This window comes from Dasypus novemcinctus, chromosome 5 (genome assembly GCF_030445035.2).
Source record: "Dasypus novemcinctus isolate mDasNov1 chromosome 5, mDasNov1.1.hap2, whole genome shotgun sequence".
Lineage (NCBI taxonomy): Eukaryota > Metazoa > Chordata > Mammalia > Cingulata > Dasypodidae > Dasypus > Dasypus novemcinctus.
The window spans coordinates 23986486-24004717 of record NC_080677.1 but is presented as its reverse complement, the minus strand read 5'-3'; the positions used below and the strand labels follow the sequence as shown (position 1 = coordinate 24004717).

At 36.7% G+C, this 18232-nt stretch overlaps 1 protein-coding gene across 1 annotated transcript in view; it reads right to left on the bottom strand.

Moving 5' to 3' along the window:
• TBX20 (T-box transcription factor 20) overlaps positions 1–18232 on the bottom strand; it is a 59180-nt gene that overhangs the window by 26272 nt on the left and 14676 nt on the right. The window contains exon 6 of the mRNA XM_004457120.4: positions 12241–12317. Within this exon, the coding sequence (XP_004457177.1) occupies positions 12241–12317 (77 nt within the window). The remainder of the gene's footprint in view (positions 1–12240; positions 12318–18232) is intronic.

Here is an 18232-nt window from a genome sequence, read left to right as displayed (position 1 = left end):
GATGAGCAGACATCGAGCAGATAATGAGCAGAGACAGTGAGCAGACAATGAGCAGACAGATGACAGAGCCATCTTGGGGTGGGGAGGGAATTAAAAGAAAAAACATAGGACTGTAGAAAACAGTGAGTCCTATTGTAAACTATGGACTATAGTTAAAAGTATAATTATAAAAATAAAATGTTCTTTCATGAATCATAACCAATATACCTCTTTAAAGCAAGATGCTAATAATAAAATGGAAAGTGGAAAAAATACACTCTAATGTAAATGATAGACTAGAGTTAACAATACAATTATATTCTTTTATCAAGTATAACAAAGGTACCACACTAATGCAAAGTGTTAATAATGGGGGGGGAGTATATGAGAATTTTGTATTTTCTGCATACTTATCACTTTCCTAATAAAAAAATAAAACAAAAGCATAAAAACAAAACAAATGAACTTGAAGGTGAGTCACTGAGTTAGAGATACACCTACATAGGAAGGAAAGCTTACAAGTGACTTTAAAACAGAATAATTTACTTAATTATATACCTTAGTGTGGTTAAAGGGAGAGATTGTATGTTGTATATGTTACTAAAATAAAAATTAAAAAAATAAATGACAGTAATGGATTATAATCCCTTAAGTAAAATAAGCACCCATGAATCTATAGATAGAAATGAATAAGTGAATGAGGAAGAGAAAGTTCTTTCTAATAGAAAAACAATTAATAGCTTCAGAAGGAACAAAGATGTTAGAAAATCAATCTGCTAAACATCATATTAATAATTCAGGCAAGAAACATCACAACCAGTTGGTGAAAGGTTGCTGAGGAAAGGGATATTTACACAGTCTCAAAGTATTGCCGCACAAAAAATGTGTGACCCTGGATCTCATGCTTTGCCACCAAGAGTGTTACTGGAAGGCGCAGTTAGCAAAACTTTAACAGGATCTCTAGATGAAGGAGATGCAGGACTTCTGTGTACTGTTCTTGCACTAGTATTTGGGTTTGAAACTGTTTCCAAACACAATAAAAAAAAAAAAACAGGTAATTTATATATCCCTAGTAGGACATACTGTCACGACAAAAAGAACCGTAAAATACTTTAATACTTTTAGCTATTTTTAGTTACCATATTGTTGGGGGTCTGTTGATTTGCATATGCTGAGTTTATTGTGTGTATACAGCAAATGAGTGATGATGGGATATTCTAGTTCTGTCATTCCCAGCTTTACTGAAAACCATATTCTCCACGAGAGAGGCAAGAGACACAGATGTAAGGTCCAAAAGGTTAAGTAAAAATCCTATAGTCTTGAATTGAAATAGAGAGCATCAGTATGAACTCAAGTTGGATTTTATCTTTAGCTTACACATGTCCTTCAAACAAAACAGTCACTGCCTCTGGAGGGGGGATGTTAAAGGATGGAGATTCACATTTTATTTATTTGAAATTTGAATATTCTTATATATGTTAAATATATTAGTTTGCACTTTTAAAATGCAAACCTGGGAAAAAGAAATATATGTAAGTACTTAGAATTATTTTCTAATTTCTTAACAATAAGCTGTTAATCATTTTAATGCTTCTTTCCCCCAAATTCTATTTACATTATTGTCTAAAGGCATAGCAAATTTCTAGCAGTCTCATGGAGAAAAAAAATCACAGCCTATTTTCGATTATTCATAATAAATGAGCACAAGATTAAAGAAATGGACAAAAATAGCACAGATAATTGAAATCTATAAGGAACCCTTAAAAAGTATGCACCTGCAGGTTGTCACCTTTCCCTGTCATTGTTCTTCTGGCTTGAATGACTCTGGCTCAAATTTTATTGGGCTACAAGTGCAAAATGACCCTCAGAGCATGCTTCAACCCCCCATTGTCAAGATAGTAAAAATAAAATGTTGACAGAGATCAGATCTCCTCAGCTTTGTCAACCAGCATCACCAACACTGAAGTCCAGAGTTTTATTTTAACTCAGAAAGGGGGAAAAATCATCCTAAGGAGATAATATTTCTGGGTAGGCAATTTCCTTGAAGTTAATATTTCTGCAGATGCAGGTTGTAGTTGCCAACCCCGGCTCCAAACTACTTAACAAATTAGAGGAGGGCACCAATGACCCTACAAAACTCTAAATGAACACGTTACTGCTTCAGAAACTCTCCACACCAGCCTAGAGCTGAGTTACAACGAAACATTACTTTCTTTCCAGCACCATAAATCATTATGAAAGACCTAGAAATTATCCACAAACTGTGAACCGCTTTGGCAAATCTACGAAAATGCCCACTGCTTCATTGCTAGAGGTAGACAACCCTTCTTCAAATTGCCAGGATATTAGATTTGCAACTTGCTTTTCCTGAAGTCTCCTTCCTCATCTAAACTAATAGAGTGTGCCTTTGATCTCTGAGCAGAAAAGCTTGGATCCTACTGGGCTTGTATCCAAATTTCAGGAGTCTGAAGGTTTTCTTCAGTGCAAGGGAGTTTCAAACCACTTTTGGTATGAATTCCAAACCAATATGGTGATATAAGCCTATGTATGTAATTCCTGCCCAACTGACATGACCAAGAGAAAAGGAAAACTCAGGAAATCAGGGAGGCTGCCAACTACATACAAGATATTTCAACCACAAACAGGACAAGAGAGAGAGAAGCACCAGGAAGGAAAACTACCTGATGAAGAGGTAAACAAAGAGGCCTCTGTCAGAGCTTCACCTAAACCCCAACTTGGAGTAGAGGGGCTAAAGATGAAGGCAGACCTTTGAGCAGCTGATGGGAAGCCTACTGTCACACTGCGGAAGTCTGGGAGAAGTGACGCCCACCGCAGCACTCCCAGCTAGCACACGGGGTTTTTGGTAGACTGAAGTGGGGAGCGGGGCAGGCAGTGAGGCTGGTTTGTCAGGGGCAGAGAGAAAGGTCATTGCCTCGAGGAATTTTTCTAGTTGCCAAGGCAGAGGAAGGAGCGTAATAAACACAAAGTTAAAACTCCTTTTACAAAGGTTTTCTCCATTCACCTGCAACAACTCGATAACCCAACCAAAATAATTTACTCTCCATGCTAGCAAAATTATAATAAATAGAAATTATTTGCCCTTCTTCAGTATGTACCTGAAAGTAACACTAGACAAAAAGACATGCATTCTGCAGACAAACTTGAGAAAACTAATTGGGCATTACAAAAAAATCAGCGATTCAAAAGAAGAAAACTAATTAAACAGAACAAATGATCTTTTTGAAACAGGTTTTTCTAAGAAGCAAGAAGAAAGATTTTTAATTCTCTAATTTTTGTATTTTTAACTTTTCATAAGACGTTTAAAAATCTCTGTATTAATCAAATAGGAGCTACTAGCCATGAAAAAAAATCTGAAAATATGAAAATGTTTCTGGAAATGACAACATTTTCAAATAACTCAATAGAGACAGTAAGCAGTATTGGGTGCTACAGAAAATGTAATCAACAAGTTAGAAAACCCATGTAAGCAATTTTTCCAAAATTTACCCACAGAGTAAAAAGTTAAAGAGATGAAAATTATCAAACAATAGATAAGAGACATAGGAGACAGATTCAGGAGATGCTACATATGTATAATAGGAGTTTAAGAAGGGCTGAATACAGCAGACCAATTAGAAACGAAAAATAAATAAATAAATAAGTAGGGAAAGGAAAGGGGAGGGGGGAGAGGGAGAAGGAATAAGCAGTAAACAAAGAAGTAAGTGCAACTGGAGTTAAATTTAAGTGATTGCAGTTAATGTGTCTGTGATCCTTACATTAACATTAGGAAACAATTTTGAAAAAAAGATAAACATGAATAATCATCTGGATTTTAAATTCCAGATTATTTCAAGCAAAATTATGGAGTGAAGAAGGAACAGGGGAAGGATCATAGATGAAAAATTTCACATTTTACAGGTCAAGAAAATGTGTAATTTTTCATTCCTGACAGTAACATAAAAATACCAATTTTACTATGAGATTATTTTAGCATTTAAAGAAAATAATTATTTTAAAAAATACAACAGTGCTGCAACAGGGATGAAACTTGAATTCATCATGTTGAGTGAAAAAAGCCAGAAACAAAAAGACAAATACTGTATGATCTCGCTTACACGAAATACCTAGAATAAGTCAATGAGGAATAGGGGTGAGGGCAGAGGAAGAGTTACTGCTTCATGGGTGCAGAGTTTCTGTTGGAGGTGATTTTAAAAAAGTTGGAGTAATGAATGCTGGTGATGGTAGCAAAATATTACAAACATAATCAATACCGCTGAAAGGTACACTTGAATATGGTTAAAATAGGAAAATTTTGAGTCATACAGATGTTACTACAATACAAAGTTTTTTTAAAAATACAAGGACATTAGAGAAAGGATGTTGGTTTCAAGCAAACTAAACTGGGTTTTGAGGCTCAGCTCTGTCACAAAATGTGAATATGGAATAAGGATGAATCTCTTTAAGCTTCAGTTATGTCATCTATAAAATTGGGGTGGCAGTAATTTCTTTATCACAGGACTGTTTGGAAGAGTAGCTGATATAAAGTGCGTAAAGCGCATAGCACACAGCTTGACACACAGTAGAAGTGGAGTGTTAGCCACAATTATCATTAATAAAAGGGAAAAAACTTGAATACCATGACAAAAGACAGGGAAAAAAAGGTAAAGCAAGTAGCTGTAACAAACAGAAAGCAGAAACACAACCAGAGGTATCAGTTATTACACTTGGCTTACTATGTCCAGGCACTGTTCTAGGTCCTGGGGATATAAGAGAAAGAAAAAGCAAATGACAAATGCTTGGAACATGCAGTTATCCAGGGCAACACATTCCAGGCAGAAGGCAAGTCACTAAAAAGTTACAGGATGGACTTGGCTTGTTCAAGGAGAAACAAGGAGGCCAGTGAGGCTGAAGCAGGGAGCAAAAGGGAAAACAGAAGAGGAGTTCAGAGAAATAATGGGGGTCGCAGGTGTGTGGTGGCAGTGGTGGAATCAGGTCCTACAGATCCTTTCACACCTTGTCAGGACTTTGAATTTTCCTCTGAATGAGATGAGTCATTGGAAAGTTCTAAGCAAGAGTGATGTGATCTGACTTCCTTTTTTGACAAGATAATTCTGGTTGCTGTATTGAAAATGGGATTAAGGGCAAATAAGAGGTAGAGAGGGCAATTAGGAAATTAATGTGGTCATCTAGGAAAGATATGATAATGGCCTAGTTCCCGGTGATGGCAGTGGAGATGCTAAGAAGACTTCCTGGATGTATTTTGAAGGCCGTTAACAGGATTTGTTGGCTCTTTGGAGGTGGAAAGTGAGAGAAAAAAGAGTCAAGGATGACTCCAGGATTTTTGGCCAGAGCACTGGGAAAGAGCCTTTGTCAGCAGCTGAGATGGGAACACCAAGGGATAAGCAGTTGTGGAAGAATGTGGGTAGGTGGTCAGTTTTATATACATTAAATCTGGGATGTTCTCAAGGGGAATGGAAAAAGTAAAAGTAATAGCCAGGAGGCCATTTGAATCTGGAGAGGCCAGGCCCAGGGATGTGGATTTCCTAGTAATAAGGATACATAATGGTTCTAACAGGCATGAAACTGGGTCAGCTCATCCAGGAAACAGATGCAGACTGAGAAGAGAAGAGGTCCAAGGACAAAGGCCGGGAACCCATCCCTGTTCACAGATGGAGGAAATGAGGAGGGGCCAACCAGGGAGACAGAGAAAGGATGGCCAATGAAGTATAAGAAAACCCAGAAGAGTGAGAGAGCTTGGAACCAAGTAAGGAAAGAGGGAGGGAAAGCGCAGCTTTGTCAAATGCTGTTGATGGGTCAAGCTAGATGAGGACTGAGATTGACCATGGGGCTTAGCAATGAGGAGGACACTGGGCAAAAGGGCAGTTTGATAGAGTTGGAGAGAGAGACAAGAGACCAATAGGATCAAGAGAGAGCTGGTTTTTTTATAATGAAAGAAATATCAGGAGATGTCTATGATGATGCAAGCGGGAGTACAGAATATTGCTGGAGTAACAAAGATTTTTTTGTTTTTTTAATTTGAAGGGTAAAGAAAAGAGGGAAGCGGACTTGGCCCAATGGATAGGGCATCCGCCTACCACATGGGAGGTCTGCGGTTCAAACTCCAGGTCTCCTCGACCTGTATGGAGCTGGCCCATGCGCAGTGCTGATGCAAGCAAGGAGTGCCGTGCCACACAGGGGTGTCCCCCACGTAGGGGAGCCCCATGCGCAAGGAGTGTGCCCCGTAAGGAGAGCCGCCCAGCACGAAAGAAAGTCCAGTCTGCCCAGGAGTGGAGCCGCACACACGAAGAGCTGATGCAGCAAGATGACGCAACAAAAGAAGAAACACAGATTTCTGGGCCGCTGACAAGAATAGAAGCGGACACAGAAGAACACACGGCAAATGGACACAGAGAGCAAAACAACTGGGGGAGGGAAGAGAAATAAATAAATAAATAAATCTTTAAAAAATGTATATAGATGAGTAGATAAATCCAGCATATTATAAGAAAAACAGATGGCACCCAGGCAGAATTCATCCCAGGATTACAAGAATTATTCAACAGAGACAATAAGACTGCAATTACTCATATCGCTAGTTAAAAGTGGAAAGCAATTTAAATTTCCTCAATAGGTGTTAAAAAGCATTTACAACAAACCCAAAAGTCATTCATGATTTTAAAAATCTTAATCTAGGCCTAACAGGATATTACTTTAATATGATAAAGAATATCTATCTGAAACCAACAGTCAACAAAAATCTTACATAATGATAAAACACTAGAGGCATTCCTAGTTAAGCCAAAAACAAGAGAAAAAGTCTATCATCACTATTTTTCAATAGTGTCCTAGAAAGTTTAGTCAGTGTAACAAAACAAGAAAAAGACATTTTAAAAAATATAACTATTAGCAAGAAAGAAACAAAATATTCATTTTTGCAAATGATATACCATCTAACAGGAAAACTGAAAATACAAAATGAAAAATTACTAGAACTCATTTTTTTTAAGTTCAGTAAAACGACAGGATGCCAAAAACAGAATTAAAATCATAGTCTTTTACAAACTCAACTAGGCAGATGTGAATTTAAACTATTTACAAAAGCAAACCCCCAAACCCTCCAACACTGTTCTGACCAATAGAAAGGTAATGGGAACCATACATGTCCCTTCAAAGTCTATAAGCCACATACAAAAATAAAAGAAACACATGAAATTAATTTTTTGTATATTTTATTTAACCCAATATGTCCAAAATATTACTTCAACCTATAATCTGGTTTTTAAACTACTGATGAGATCTTTTACATTGTTTTTATACTAAGTCTTAAAAATCCAGTGAGATGGATTTTTTGTTTTGTTTTGTTTTTGTTTTTGTTTTTCCATTTATAGCACCTCTCAATTTGGAAGAGCTACATTTCAAGTCTTTGCTCCTGTGGCCAGTGGCTATTGTTCTGGCGAGTAGGTCTAGGTATATGCCTACTAAGACATACATAGGATTTACAACCTTGAGAACCCTAAAACTTCTAAGTAAGTCAAAGGAGATTTCAGTGGAAAGACGAACATGATATATTCTTAGAAGGGGAGTCTCACCATTTTAGAGATACGGATTTTCTTTCCCAAATTACTGTATAAATTCAATAAATTCAATACATGTCCAAAGAAAATGCCAATGCTGTTTTTTTTTTCAGAGAACTTGACAAAATTTCTCCAAAGTCTTCAAGTATAAATGACAAAGTTTATCGAACAACGACAAATAAAAAGAGTTGGGTTTTGCCATTAAATATTTACGTATGTTATCAATTTACAAAAATTATAATGCAGTACTGGCATATAATGAAGAGACTGTAAGAATTAGCATACCTAAGAATTTAGTATCTGACAAAGATAGTGTTATAAATCAACGGAAAAGGAATATATTATAAAAAATATATAATTGGGACCACTATTAAAAAATATAGATACTTATCTATTTTAAAGGTATACCAAAATAAGTACCACTTGAGTTAAAGATTTAAATGCAATATTAGAAAGCAGCAAAGTGAAAGGAAATCATAGTTGAATATTTATATAATTTTGGAGGGGGAGAAAGTGTTTCTAAAATAGAAATCATAAAGAGAACAATAGATTAGGTGATAACTTCTATTTGTCAAAAACTACATAAATTAAAAGCTTATTTTCAAATTGGTAAAATGATTTTTCCAACATCTGTGAACAATAAGACACTAATTATCTTAATATATAAATTGCATCTATAAATCAATCAGAAAAAGAGATGAACAATCCAAAAGGAAAGAAATATGGACTAAGGACAAACAGTTCAATTCATAAAAGAATATGTAAGTTTTAACCTATCAAATTGGCAAAAATGAAAAGATGATGATCATGCTGACAAGGATACAGAAAAAGGGCCATGATGTGGACAATCCCTCTTGAGGGAAATTTGGCAATATGTATGAAAACGTCTTAAAAATATGTATATCCTTTGACCCCACATTTTCATGTGTAGAAATAATTAAGACTACGTGTGAAGAGATGGCTACAAATCTTTTCCTCCTGGTACCGTATGTAATAGCAAAAAGTAGAAGACCTAAATGACTAATATGTAGGATTGGCCGAATAAATTTATGCTACATAAAGGAAAATGCAGCCGTTAAAAAGTGTACTATAATCAAATGTGCTCTGTATTTTGGGAACTCTATATTTTCTGCATAATACTTTGGTAAACTTACAACTTCTCTAATAGAAAAAATATACTGTGGAATATCTACTGACATTAAAGAAAATTTATTTAAAATAGTATTGTGATACGATAAACTTAAAAGGAAGAAAATGTCCACGCATGCACAGAGAAGTATCTGGGAGAATATTTAACAAGGTTTTGCCAGTGGTTATCTCTGACTGAATGAGATTTCATTTCATTTTTGTGCTCTTTTTCTTGCTAGTCAGTATTTTCCGATTTTTCTGCAATAAGCATGAACTATTTTTTGTAAAGATAAAAAAATTAATTTAAAAAAACCTTAATTTTGAAGAAAACACAGAAAATCCCTCCTAGTTATTTTCCCTTTCTCGGAAGAAATGCTGCTGTTGTGGGCCAGAATGTACAAAATGAAAAATAAGGCCAACTGACAGACTGTCTGTAGCTTATTTATTACATGGAACTAGCAGATAATTCTTTCCCTGATCTAAATAACTACAAATTAGATTCTCTTAAGAAATCCCTTTGGGCTTTTGGTTTATTCTTAGCTGTCCAGACTAGGCATGTGTGCCAAGCATCTAACAAAAATACTTTCTACTTTTTCTAATGAGATGGGTTTCCCTTTACAAATGAGGGAGATGTTACCTCTGAAGAGTAATCTATACACAAAGTATGTGAGACATTCAAGTATCAGAACAAAGCCTAGTAAAATTAGAGCAGAAAAACCATAATATATTTTATAGTATTCCAAAAACTTGTGCAATTACAGCAGGAATGTTTAGGGGCATAAGGCTAACAGAGCCAATCCCAAAGGCAGTTTTTGTTTGGGGGTCCCACACAGTAGTTGTAAATCTGAAACAGGAAACTAGAAATCATTAAGGTCACATATTTATAACATCATATTCAATTAGGTTACAAAAGTGCAATTTCTGTCATCATGTCATAAAAAGATGTGTTTTTCTCTCAGATCTCTCATAAAGAAAAGCTCCCTGTATTGTTACAGATTGGGGCTGTTTTCAATCAGTCACAGGGAGCAATTCAATTACTAAATGGTTTAGTGCAGTAACTGACTCCAGACTAATTTAATTTCTTTAGGTCTCTAAAGATCAATTGATCTGATTTGTTCCATCCCCAAAGGCTGTTTAGGAAAAATTCAGACTTAAATACCTGGAAATGAAATCTGAAACCTGGGCCAATTTCACACTACTTAAGTCGTCTGGCAAACTTTTAGCTAGTCACATAAGAGTGTTCTCGTGGCCCTCAGACCATTGAAAGCTACTTAGCTTCTTGTGCATGTGAGTTTCCCCTCACCAGGCTGCTTATTCAGTAAGTGGAAAAAGTGGCTGCGTGCATTATCAAATCTGTCGTTCTAAAGGGCAGTCAGAACCTACTTGGAGCTCATGAGCACACGTGCACATGTGTAACTGAAGCGTTATTTTTACTCTAGAGCTGGTTCATTAAGAGTAGACTTAGAGGACATTAAAAAAGCTGTAAGATCAAATGGTCATCTAATGAGATGAGGAACTTATGATTTTACACTTTTAGATGTATAAAGAGTTCTCATAAAACTCATCTTACTCAGGTCTCATAATAAACCTCTGAAGTGAACAAGGTTATTTTCTCCATCTTCTAGAAGAGGAAACAGGCTCAGAGGTTAGGGGACTTCTCCAGGGTCACTTGGCCTGGTAGGTTGAATCATGTGTCCCAAACAAATGCATGTTCTTCATCTTAATCTGCCCCCAGTTGGTGAGAACCCAATGTAAATAGGACCTTGGGCAGATGAAATTTTTTATTATTGTGTCTCAGCTGAATGAGGGTGGGTCTTAACCTGGATTCAAGAGGACCCAGAATGCACAGAAGCAAGAGGGGAGGACATCACTATGTGACTGGAAAGCAGAGGGGCCCCAAGGATTGCCAGAGGTCAACACCAGAACCCCACAGTCTTTGGGGACAAAGCAAGCCTTATTGATACCTTAATTTTGGACTTCTTGCCTCAAAACCATGAATCAATAAATTACTGTTATTTAAACCAACTCATTGTGTGGCATTTGTCAGAACAGCCTGGCCAGCAAAGACACGGCTAATTAAAGGCCAAGCTGGAACTCTAGCTCATGACTTCTGTCTCCCACTATATCATCCTCATCTTCCAAAATGAGAGGGAAGCTGTGACATGCACTATAAAACACATCCCTACTGTCCCCACTGAGTCACTGTCTTCATTCTTATTTGACATCTGACTAAAACTGAGGAAAAGTTCACTTACAATCCTAACTGCATACACCCAGTCTGAGTCAGTGCCTCTGGTGCTCCATAAATAGGAAATGAAAAAGGTCACTCATCAATGAGAGCAGGCTTTTGCAAATGGACTCATTTGTTACCCACATTCTCACCTAATCGTGTCTGTTTACCCTACCACATTCCACCTAAGGGGAAAGTTAGCCACTTGCCTTCTCTCTGCATTTTGCGAGAGATTTCTAACCACAAGCTAAAGTTTTCGTTCCCTGATCTCAACACCCTCAACCACTGGTCTAGCTCTCTAATGATCTTTCTTTTCCTCTCAAATCCCACTGTTCAGTCCAGCACTCGGCCTCTGTTCCTGCTTCTCTACCAGGCCCCTATCTTCTGTGGTTTGGGTTAGGGAACGATCAGACATGTTGCTAACATAAGTAATTACTCCTGAATTTGAGTTGTCAGAAGAGGTTGGGCAGAGGTGCTGCAGTCAGGACATGGGACCGTGTGGTCAGTAACAAAAGAGTGTAGAAGAACTGTGTGGCAGTTGATAGGGAAATCATACAAAGAGGTGAAGATAAAATAAAACAGAGAGCTGGTGGCTAAGGATTCCCAACCTGTCAGTAAGGATGGAAAGTTACCCAGCATGTTTCAGAAGTACAAACCAGTCAGTTTGGTTGAAAGATCCTCTCTTTGAAAAACACCTTTTTTGACATTTATACTGGGCAAACTGTGGATCTCAATATAGTTATTAACCGTCACATAGATGGTCCCACATTGTGTGAACCACTCTGAGTAAAAAGGTGAGAGTTATAGGAAGCTGAATGTCACCTGTCTCCTTAAAAGCCCTGAGACCTGATGTCTCTTCTATTGAAAACAAGAAGCTTACCCTATGGACAAAATTACATGCTCTTGAATTAAATTATATTTCCTTGTTTCAAAATTCCAAACTACCCTTGTATTCTTCATGTTAGCAAATATGTCCACTTCAGAAGACATGAGGCTATCAAGAGGTCATTTCTCTGCAGGTTAACACTCTTCCAGAGATGAAGCTTAATATCATCAAGAGGATTAAGATTTGATAACGAGGAAGCCCTATTTTTTATGACTGAATAAATGTCTTGAGCAAAGAAACTCTTTCTCGAACCACCTCAGAACTCGAGCACGTAATAGATGGGATTGCAGCAGCTGTCAGGCCTTAGGGAGGGTGGAGGCAGACAATCAAGAGAGGATGCAGTAAAGCTAGGGTTCTTCGGAGTGGAGTGGAGAGCAGAGGGTCCTTACAAACTCTCTCTTTATCTTATCTGGACAAAGAAGTAAACAGAAAATTCTCTTTACCTCTCAATGTCAGTGAGCCTGGAGGAGTCCCGGAATCCTTTGGCAAAAGGGTTGCTATCTATTTTCAGCTTGGTTATCTGGAAAGCAAAGAATGGGAACAAAACCATATTATTTCTGAGGTCAAGGAAGTAAAATCAGAAATAGAGGTTTGGTTTTTTTTTTTTCATTTTCCAAAGTACCCCAAGACTATCTGAAGATCTCTCAGTGAGCTGAGAAGCTTCCGGGGTCCTAGAGGAGTTGGTAGGAGGGATGGATCGCTGTTGGGGGATGGTGAGTTGTGGGGGGTGGGGGTAGTCAGGAAAGAGCTCAGAGAGAAGGAGGCCTTTGAGGACAGGCTGGAGGTCAGTGGAGAGAAACAAATCAGGACCCGGCCTTTCAGACAAGGGTAGACAGAGCCATTTGGCTGGGGTGCGGCAAACATTGAAGAGAGTAATGAAAGGTTAGGGCTAGGCTGGGGGGAGAGTAGGGGGCCCAGCCTAGATGGGATCTCCACCTAGAATTCCAGAGATTGGTGGGCCACGGGAATGAAAACAAGAATGCTGCCTCCTCCTGCCTCGGCTAATACTGTGGGACATACACATACCACAGTAGATAAAGTTAAAATGGCTGATAATGGCTGCAGTCAGTAACTCAGTATTGTAATAGGCATGCTATCAAGGCATGATAGAGTGTTCAGTATATTAATGTACCCCTGTTCCCATTTCCATTCAGCTAAATTAGAATGGAATTATTCCATCTTTTACTATCCTTCCATACAACGATAGTTCTAGAACACTATGCTTATATGGAAAAATACTTTCTAATAAGAACTGAATCACAACCGTATTAAATGCCTATGCTCTCATATTAATAATTTATAGTGTATTAACATTAAGGTGGAAAGACCCATCAAAAGCTATGCATTGTGCCTCCAAAGAAAAATGCATTTGGTTACAAAGCAAAAAATAAAAATAAAACAGGAAACACTGATTCAAACATACTTGACCATAAAATCCCTGAATGTTAGCACTGAACTGAAATTTAGAAACCATCTGAGCCACATAAATAGCTTCTTTGGAGCTTGTACATGCTAAGAAAACTTGAAAAAAGAAAAATCTGACTTTATTTTGTAATAAAAAGGCAGTTAACTGGGTATTAAATTAAACTGTGGATGCCCTCTGGTCAGAGGAAAAGTTGCTTTTTGACAAAATAATATTTCAAACACCTGATTCTGGACTCACAACCTCCAGAACTGTAAGAAAATAAAGCCATGTTCTTTTTAGCCACCTAGACTGTGACACTTGGTTATAGCAGTCCTAGGAAACCAATAGTTAAAGATTTTAAGGGTGAATCAAATCCAGAGGAAAATTCAAACTGAGAATGTGCGGTAGAGTTATAAAATCCAGGCTTACTTCCTATAGCACAATTGAAAAATGGATGGGATTTGCCAATGGATAACATTTTTCTAGTGACAAATGGCAGATAATTTATCTGAGGGAAAAAAAAGTCTTGAAAGAAATTCTTTTGCAGCCATTCCTTTAAAATGTGAACAATATCAAGTTTTGTTTGAGTCATTACCAAAAAAAGGGGTGGATGGGAGGGATAGAGAAAGTGTTATCTATTTGTTGTAATAGCTAAAGAAGGACTTCTGATCCACTTTATCCCTGAAAAGGATTTTGAAATTTTTGTTAGTCCTCATATTTCCAAACACAAAGACTATATGGGCTTGGAAATGTGATGGCTATAGTGTCATCTTAAATCCTACAGTGCCCTGATACCACGTAGAGAAGATGTACTCTCAAAACACAAATAGATGTGTTGCTACATCTAATTTTACTGCTTAGAAGAAGAATGCTAATTACATTCCATGTGAGTTTTCAGATTTCTTTGGAACTTTCTTTTATTATTAGAACGGTCTTATTCCAATATCATTTTAGTCCAACATAATTCCCAGGAGTTTTCATTTTGATATTGCCAGTCTACAGAACAGTCACTAGAATAGCCCAAGGGGCTGTCCTATACCCAGATTCACCAATGGGTTACAGCAAGGCTCTAATTTCAGGGCACTCATTAGAAAAAGAGCTCAAGAAAATAACCAGGTAATTACTTTATCTATGGACCCTTTTACCTAATCCCAGGGGATTAGCAAAAGAATAAGAATAATTGCTTTTGGAAGTTAGCATTTAAATCTGAGTAGATTTATTATCACTAACCCTGTATTGAGCTCTGAACAGGTTTTGTGGAATATTAAAGAGAAGCACAGAAACCACGGGTTAAACTTCTTAGGGAGCCCACAACGCTACTGTCCTATCACTAGCCTCTAGTTTTTTTTCACAGTAAGCACTCCAACATTTACCGAGCTTTAATTTAAGAATAAGCAGTCAGAAATATTATTTGACCTTTTTTTTACAGAAAAAGTATTTTATCTTGTTTTCTAAATTTAAGGTGATATAATTTTTAAAAAGCAAAATTTTAACATTCCAGATAAATAAATATTTTAAAACGTCAGTCATGGATTTATTGCATGAATACTTAAAGAAAAACCAGTAGTAATGTGGAGAGCAACTCGTATCTGAAGACAGTTTTGCATCCCTTTAAGAAATTTGGGGGAAGTAGCTGAGTTATAGACAAGTGATTCCAGTTGGACACTCATTTCATTTATTCCCTAATATAGGACGCCTGCAGCTTCTAACATTGCTTGAACAATATCGCCTGTGTCAAAAGTAATCCTAAAGATCTTGAAAAATAGTCAACTACCAAATATCGCATGTAGAGAAACCCATTTGAAACCAGAGGATTGGCTTCCTTATAGTTCAAAAGCAAATTTCAAAAGCAACAATGTTTTGTTAACTTCCTGAAGTGAAAGCTTTAACAGGTCAGAATAGCAGAATATGCTTAGGATATCCTGAGGTTTAGTGTGCATCAACATTTAGGCTAAAATGCATCTCTGTTTTTTTCATAAATTATCTCATTTATATAGGACATAATGTATTTCCTAACTGGAAAATTACTCACTCTTTCAACATTTCCATTATCTATAAATAAATGTATGCATAACTGAAGGTAGATTTTGACACTGCCAGCTGTGCCAAAGAAAAGGGGACCTTTTCCAGGGACCATCACTCATTGTGATATCGCTGGACTCTGAAGCTTTCTGGGTTCCCAGCCACAAGGTGAAATTGGCCCTCAGAGACCATTTCTCCAATTATCAGAAAAAGAGCTGTCCAAAGTCATTTAAAAATGAAACCTGACCTACACTTCAACTCTACGGCAATGGTTTGCCTGTTCAAAAACAACGCATGACCTTTAAATCTTAAATTATGAAATAGTTTGTTGAAAGTGTAATGTATTTAGCTTTTATCTAATAACATAAAGAAATGCAATCATTCCCTCACAAAAAAGCAGAGAAATAGCAGAAGAGGTTCCATTTTCATTACTCATATATAAAATTCACAGCCACAATAAATGAGAGGCTTTTCCAGAAATTCTACTGGAAACTTTAATGTGACTCATAATAGACATAAAAATAACAGTTCTACCCTAAATTTAAGAGACATGAAAGTGGTGCTGAAAGAGAGCCCTTATATCTTTCTCTCTTCTCTCTTCCCTCTTTATTTTATTATATGAAAAAAACCTCTAATATTTATATTATATTTAGTATGTATTTAATTTATTTACTACATATATTTATTTTATTATACACTTACTATAGGATACTTAGTGCACAAACATGGTGTAGTGGTGAAGAAAGAGTAGATATGGGAGGCTTAGAAATAATCAGGGGCAGTTTTGGAAAATGGTACAGGACTAATGAAAATGCCAACCCCCAAATTGATTTATTCATTCAATATATGTTTATTGAGCACCTGCTAAATGAATTTTGATTAGTCTTATGAGGTTTATAAACCATTTATAAAATGGGTCTATTAGTATACCAAATCAAATCTTTGGCCATTAATTGAATTTCCAATATATATGGCATTTGCTAGGGACTGTGGTTTTAAAGGTGGATGTATAGAAATAAAGTAGGATCTATTCAGAAAATTAATTCTGAGTTTAGTTGCTTCCATTGTGGATAATTTAGCAATGAAATGACATATTAATCCTTTTACTTAATGATTCAGCAAAGGACGAATGAACACTGAGGGCAGGGTTCTGAGACCATTTCTATTCTCAGTTAGAAATAAACAGTTGCAGGATTAGCAACTGGTGTTGAAATATATGTTTATTAGTGTATTATCCTATTCTAGTTTAGCAATGTTTTCAAATTCAGTTCTCAAACCTTTTGATAATTGTCAGTGGTCACTCCCTTGGCCTTGCAATCTATCCTGGTGCCACCAAAAAGGTGGAATTAAGAGCCAGAAGATCAGAAGATCAGAATATCATAATGGGTCTGTCACTATGTAGATTTGTGACCTTGGTTGATTGTCTTAACCACTCTGAGCTTCAGTTTCGTCATCTACAAACATAGCTCATGGGGCCTTCCTCAGAGGATTAATGTCAGAATTAAATATATTTATATTGATGGGGTAAAAGTAGAGGAATTTTTAAAATCTAAAACAGTTTAAAAGAATGAACTTTAATTGGATCCTAGTTCAAAGAGGAAAAAATTATAAAAGACATTGTTGTCCCAAACTAGAAAATTTCAGTCTAATCTGAATATTAGATAATTTTAGGGAATAATTGGTACTGATTTTCTTTGCTGTGATAATGGTATTATGGTTACAAAAAATAATGTCATTATTCTTAGGATATACTTGCGTAAGTATTTTGAGGCAAAGTTTCATGATGCATGCAGGTTAGTTGCAAATGTTTCAGAGGAACAGTCTGTTTACACAGGGAGAAAGAAACAGGCCAAGCAGATATGGCATAATATTAACTTGAATCTGGGCGGAGGGTGCATGGGGGTTTGTTTTACTATTTGTTTCATTTTTTTAATATTCTTGGAATTTTTCTAAATAAAAAGCTGAGTGGTGAAAAAAATAATTACGAGATAATATCATTAGAGTGTGCGGTTCCTATTAGACGCGGGTGGCTTGGTATACTCTGACCTCCATATCTTAGGATGATTGTCATGGTGCTACACTCACTGCTGTGCAGTGTGAACAGTGCCCTGTGCATAGCGGGGAAGCAATGAGTAGTTGCTGGGCGAAGAAAAAAGATTATGAAGAATTGGAGCTCTCTAAGAAGAATGTCATGGAGTCCACCAGGGTCAAAGGCTGAGAGGACGTGATGCTCTGCTTTCCTGGGGACAGCAGGCAGCACAGCAGAGAGGTTAAGAACACTGACTCTGAGTGCAATCACCTGGGCTCAGGTCTATGATGGAAGCTGCAAGGTCACCTTGGATGAGTTATTTATCGCCATGTCTCAGTCTTCCCAATGGTAAAATGCAGAATAACCATGCTGCTGTTCCTACCACAGAACATCACTGTGAAGATTAAATACGATAATGCACTTCAAATGGGCATTGGTAAGCACCCAAATGGTAACCATTATTATTATGTAAGTAATAACCTCCTATTCCAGTATACTGTGTGTGATATGAGAACACTGACAACACTTATTTAGAATTACTCTTCCACTCATGAAACCAAAACCAAATCGAAGGCTTTATACTTAGAAACTTCCTGTAATTTTGTTCTATGTAAATTTTCACTAAAAACAAATTTTTGACCTGTTCTTGCCTTTGGTTCTCTTTATAGAAAATTCTGGTAAAAGCAATGAAGCTTCCCTATGACGAGTTTTTATTTCATCTCCAAACATCAACAGGGTATCTTGAATTAGTATAAATCTAATGTTTTATAGTATAAAAGCTCTAAATTCAATTAGTATAAAATAAACTGAATTTTATCATAGGCTTTTCTGAGCCTATGATATCTGCATTCCATGTGCCCTCAAATAAATTAAAAATGGGATTTTTGGTTTTAGTGGTTCCGGCATCCCAGAGAAACAGCATTAGTATTTTAGGACTTTGTGGGATGCAATCTAGACACAAAGGTTTAGACTGGGCATT